Below are 6,014 nucleotides of genomic sequence, written 5' to 3'. Positions count from 1 at the left end.
AATGTTTCGTAGGCCGTACAGGGATCCATGGCAAATGCCTTGTATAAAGCATTTTTTATACAGGTAATATCAGCCTTCTCCACATCACTCAGTTGCTGATATACACTTAGGCCGCCTCCAGCCAATCTTAGGGGAATCACGGTATGCACCCCCTTTACTTCACAGAGGTTGCAGGTCAGCTCAACCCTTTCGACCCAGTCGACAACAGAAGTGGACCCGTCGAATTCGGGTATCAGTTTTAAATCAAACTTTGCCCCAGCCATAGTTGTCCAGGAAAAGAGACAAAATGAAATAGCCGAAATAGCTTATGACCTTCACCTTCACCGAGGTGAACGATTTATATGACCTTCACCGAGGTGCGCGACTTGACACACAAAAATAAACCGCCTCTTAATCACCTGCTAATGCATGCGTCACTGTAACGTCCAATGACAACAACAACCTTCTCACTCGACCTGCCCTTATACCACTATCTCAATCCCTTCTCTTGCGCATGCGCCTGTAGATTCCTGACAATCTCGAGACTTCCGCTTATAAAAACCCAAGTTTTGTTGTCGCGCATGCCTATACAAGGCACAAACACGAGGGCGTTTGTTGTGTTGGTGAGTACTACAGTATCATCAACTTCCATTTCTTCTTCATGCTCACTGGGCGATTCAATGTTGATGTGCCATTCAATGTCCATTGCTTCCTCAGGTTGTAGAACTCTTGGCCATTGCCACCTCTTTTAATTCACCTATTTCTCTCCAGTTTCCTTGTTTGGTATTTATCCTGTAAGAGGGAAAGGTGGTCTTTAATGACTCCACCATGTAGCATTACAGTCATGGAGGACATGTCATGGTCTTGGACAAGAGTGTTTCAATGGTTTAGTAATGCCCGAACAACCCGATTGTGGCATGGGCATCTGCGCGATCGTTGTTTTGAGCATAATAGGCTGATGAGATACCTTCCCATATACCCCAGTTCCTCAAAAAGGAGTCATACTCCTGGGACCCAAACGGTGGTCCACCATCCAAAGAAATTTCTTCAGGTGCACCATAAGTACAGAACCAAGTTCTTAAGGTATCACATACTGTTTTGGCCCTTCTCAACGTCATTAGGGCCACTTTAACCGATCCAGTATATCGTTCCATGTACGCCATAAAGTTTCTACCTTGTATATTGACCAAGTCGATCACTACTTGTTGGAATGGAAAGGGTTCCCTAGGTTGAGATGGTGCAATTGTGTTGCAAGTACGGCACTGGGATCTGATTTGCCTGATGTTAACATCTAAACCTGGGTAAAACAACTGTTTTCTTCCATTTGCTAGCATACTTGATGTGTGGAGTGAAAGGATTCTAATGCATCTGTGCGAAGTTGTTGAGATATCAGGATTTTGTTGCCTTTGACAATAACTCCTTCAAGGCAGTAGAACTCTTCACGCATAGGCCAGAAGACTCAAGCCATGGGTGAGATATCATTACCTGACATTACCTGAGGAAAGCCTTTTTGAATTAGATCTCTTAAGTTCCTGCATTCTTCATCTGTGGCTACTGCACCCACAATCCTTTCTTGTGATAGCTTTCAATTTAGGGTCATTCTCATACATTGATGTGAAAGCTGCTTTAACTGCAATGTTTGGTCCTGGTTTTTTGGTGGGGTACCTGCTGGGTATCAAGATACATAAACATGGGCTAAATTGAGTTTTCCAATGTGATGTTTTATCTGGAATTTGTACATCAGTGTCTTTTTCTAATAATTTAACAAGCGGAGGTTTTTGATATTCTCCAAGACTTGGTTTGAAAATATCTTTATTAGTGGTAAGTGATCCACTGTTATCAGCAAGTCTGGGCATCCAAGTATGAACATCTGGCACAATTCTAGCCCATAGACCAGGGCTAAACCTTCTCCTTCTACTGGTGCCTGTCATGTTTCCACATCTTTTGTAAAAAGGGATCCAGCCAAAATGAGCTTCCAGATACGATACCCCTGTCTTACTATAGTCTGTCACAAGTTCTGTTACTGTGTTTATTTCAAACATTTGGATACCTTTCTCAATCCTTTTCACCATTACTCTCTTCGATTCTTGGAATATATGCTCCAGTGTTTCGTCCCAATAGAACTTTCTGTTCTGTGTCCTCAATAACTCTCAGAAGGGAGCCATGACTTCTGCTTGTGAGAAGGCATATGACACCTGGTTGACGAGTTCAAATCAGGACCTAACCCCAGTAATATTTGTTGGGGTTGGGAAGTTAAGAATAGCTTGTCATTCTTTTTTGTGGATGCCTACTAGTACCTATTTGCAGTAACTAGAAACCCTGTGAATTCTACCTCCATTTCTGAAAAGTGAAACGTGTCTGGATTAAATACAATCCCTTTACTGACGCAGTGATTTATATAGTCAATCATGTGTCAGGACGAAGATTCTATTGAGTCATTCTATAGGAGGTTGTTGTCTATACATTGGGTTTTCTGACCAATGTCGACGGTGATGTCATCAAACCAATGAGTGTAACCATCTTCTGATCCATGGAATCCTTGAGGGGCTCAGCAGTACTTATATCGACACCACTCGATAATGAACGTAGTGGCATCCCATGTGGCTGGAGATAGTGGTAGACTGTGATATCCATTCCATGCGTCGGGTTAGTACTGTTTTTCTTGTGTGTGCTGGTATCACTGAAACCTGATTGAATGGGGATGAGGTGTGATGCGTTTCTTTCATGGTGGCATCATTCAACTTCTGTAGATCCACCATCTACCTTCCGAACCCATTCTTTTTTGGTGTGACATCATTCTTGAACACTAAGTAGTCAGCTTGCCTACTGGTACCAGTTCTATTATCTCCAATGCGACGTCTCTGTTTATGTCCTGCTTCACTTTTTTCTTCCAGTAATGGGGAACAGGTATTGACGTGTGAATTGTTGTTGGTGTCACATCTGGGAGGAATTTTATTTTTAAAGGTTTACCTTCCATTGTCTGTAGTAGTTGATGTGAACATGTGTTGAATGTGTTTCTTTAGCCATTGTTACAATTCCTCTCTGTATGTTTCTGTTGGCCTTAATGGCATCGTCTCTGGTTTCTCCAGAACTGGTGCTCAGTGCAGGCATCTGCAAGGAGCTGTTTCCTTTGTTCTCACTGACCTGTTCTGTGACAATGATGTTGCGAAATCGGAAGGCACAAGGTGCAGATCCTTTAATGCTGTTTGCAACAAATAGAAACCGGATGTGTTGTCTGATGCGTGTTTCTTTTGACCTCACCCTTATATACAAAAATAGGACTCCCTTGATGTGTAGCCAGTTATTGCTTATGCCTCTTATCTGGTGGGTGGCTGGGATCAAGTACTCATCCAGGTATCCGAGAAGTCTTTGAATCTTGGGCTCAACTGAGCAAGTCTAAGCCTCTGTATCTGCAAATGCTTGCATGGAATGGATGAGTGCATTTACGGGTTTCTTTGGCACCCGTCCAAAGGTCTCATGACTCTTGAGCATCATAGTTATCTCTGCTGTAACTAAGGGGGATAATTCTGGGGCACATAACTGAAATTGCTTCCCATCCCACTCAAGGTGAGGCATATTCGTTGGCAGTCTCTGCAAGCAGTAAATTTATCTGAGGTACCATTCGTAAACATAAATGACTCCCCACCTCAACAATTTGCTTGTGGCTTCCATTCTGGACCCCTTAAATTTATGGCATACCTTTTTCAGGTGCCCTACCACCCAGCAAAAGTGGCACTTGAGTCCAACTGCTGGACAATCTTCTCAATTCATCAATCCTCATGTGTGACGTCTTCCTGTAACGTTTAGAATATAGTGGAGTTAAAAGAGTCTTTGTGCTGTTCATCATTCAACCTTTGTACACCAGATAGCACAAGAGAGTGTGTGGTATCGTTAAAATAGGGAGTTGACTTGTCTGTTGCCTCCAGGCAGACCAACTATGAGAAATTCTGCTCTAACATAGTAAATGAAGCTACTTTCGCCAGTATATTTCTTTGATGCTCGGTATTTTGCAACCCCGCTATCATCTGCCTGGCAACCATATCGTCTGAATAGTTAATTTACTGCCTGCAAGTCAGTTCATTTGGACACTGAATACGAAATTCACAAAATTTGGCCCACGTAACCCAAATAAAAAATGAGTTATCGATTCACTCTTGTTCTATTTCATAGAGTGAAATTTCTGTCGGTGGATTTTTTGTGCAATCCTCACCAGTCGTATCTTCTTTGTGCCATCCTCACATGGTCACCAGTCGTATCTAATGAAGAGGGTAATCCTCTGAGGCATAGTTGAGCCTGTTTGTTTCTGGTATACAGATCTCCCATAGATTCATTTCAGATTTCAGATTTATATCACAACAAGGTGTCCAAAAATAGCACCCATTCCCAGTCAGCTATATCCAGTCCTATTGAAGGTCATTCTGTTTATTCCGTTCGTGATATGTTGGAACGACCACAAAGCATTTGTTTCATCAGTTCGATGTTCTCTTTCTGCAGCTTGATGAATTGCTTTAATAAAAGCATGTTTTCTTGCTCCATGGTATGTTGATGGTAAATATATCCAATGTCCAATGCTGTTATACAACTTTTTATGTTTTAAAGAGAAAATCTGTTTGGAGCGCCATGTAAAGGTTTAGTAAAGCAGGATATTGTATCCTTCCGGCTCATGATGAGCTCATTACAAAATACAAATGTCTGCGCCTATGCTGATGGCATTTATCGAAATCAGGGGAAGTTCCTTCCTGTCCAGGGGATATCACTCTGGTTGCCTTCTAATGTCAGAGACAGATAACTTATATCGATACAAATGTATAATCAAATCGTCGAACAAGGACATTTCTCTGAGAGAGAAAATAAATATTTATAATTGCTACAGTAATGTTGCAGGGGGCCAACTGATTACAACTAAGAAAACAGATACAATGCAAAGAGGTAATGGCAAAGACATGACAAACGCTGATGAACAGTTAAAGAAAACGATGGAAAAAGATAAATTGAACGGAAATGAGAATCGTATATCTGGATTGTTTCACAGTGAGGACAAGCATCTCACAGAGTTGAAATTTCGGCATCCCTCAGGTAGTTGGTTCGAGTTGTGTAGATGAGATCTGATTCTGGAACTTGTAGCTGAATGTCAGTGGGCACTGGAACTGGTAGCTGGACATCAACGGGCACTGAGCAAGAAAGCGGACATTAACAGGCGCTGGCAGCTGGACGTCAGTGAGCACTGGAACAGGTAGCTGCATATTAAAATAAAGAAAAATAACAATAAGAAAAAGAAATGAACCAAACTTATCTAATTTCAGAAATTTCCGGGAGAGAGAATTCTGGAGAAATTCTAACATCTAAAATAAATTCTCACTATGGGATATTAATTTTTTGGCATTTTGTAGAACCTGTGGTCGGTGTGTGCCATGTTTAGGCAGGGGACACAAACTGTGACCTGTACTGTAGACAACTAATGCAAAATCCAGACATGTCACCCATTTGAGTCATTAGCCCACTGACATACATTCAGAATTCACATAGCTTAAAGAAGTTGAAGAAATCATGTTCAACTGTTTTTATTTCATCCTCCCTGCAATGTGAACAAAAAAGATTGTCCTAAAGTGCCTGACATTGAAGCATAATGCATTGCAAACCAATCGTCAGGTCAAAGAATTGTCCGGCCTGGCATCCAATTCTACTCCTCTTCTGACAGTCCCAGCTGCTTCCCAAGTGGATTCGAAGTGGTTCCCATAACAAAATCCTGATATAGTTCCTTCCTAAAGTGAGCGAGGTCACTTAACCCTGGCACCACTCAAATGCAGCTCGACATTTGTTGAAGAACTGTAGTTGATCTCTTGGCCTATGAAGACATTTGACCAAATTATCAGGGATGAGGTTGGGAAAGGCATTCTCAACCACAGGGCACCATGCAAACTCCTCTATCAAAGTTCTACTCGGGAACATCAATCTCTTAGCATGTCTGTGACTTGCCGAGTCCAGCATTCTTAAGTCTCCATCACCCAGACATTGAGTGCAGACCTGGCTGTGTA

General features: G+C 41.9%; 1 protein-coding gene across 1 annotated transcript; it reads right to left on the bottom strand.

Moving 5' to 3' along the window:
• Positions 1-866: 866 nt before the first annotated feature.
• On the bottom strand, positions 867-1,313 carry LOC145263901 (uncharacterized). Its single transcript, XM_080120982.1, has one exon. The coding sequence runs from the start codon at positions 1,311-1,313 to the stop codon at positions 867-869; it is 447 nt and encodes a 148-aa protein (XP_079977108.1).
• Between the last annotated feature and the right edge of the window lie 4,701 nt (positions 1,314-6,014).

This window comes from Euprymna scolopes, chromosome 39, assembly GCF_053919585.1.
Source record: "Euprymna scolopes isolate OS-2025 chromosome 39, ASM5391958v1, whole genome shotgun sequence".
NCBI lineage: Eukaryota > Metazoa > Mollusca > Cephalopoda > Sepiida > Sepiolidae > Euprymna > Euprymna scolopes.
This window is presented reverse-complemented; position numbering and strand designations above follow the sequence as displayed.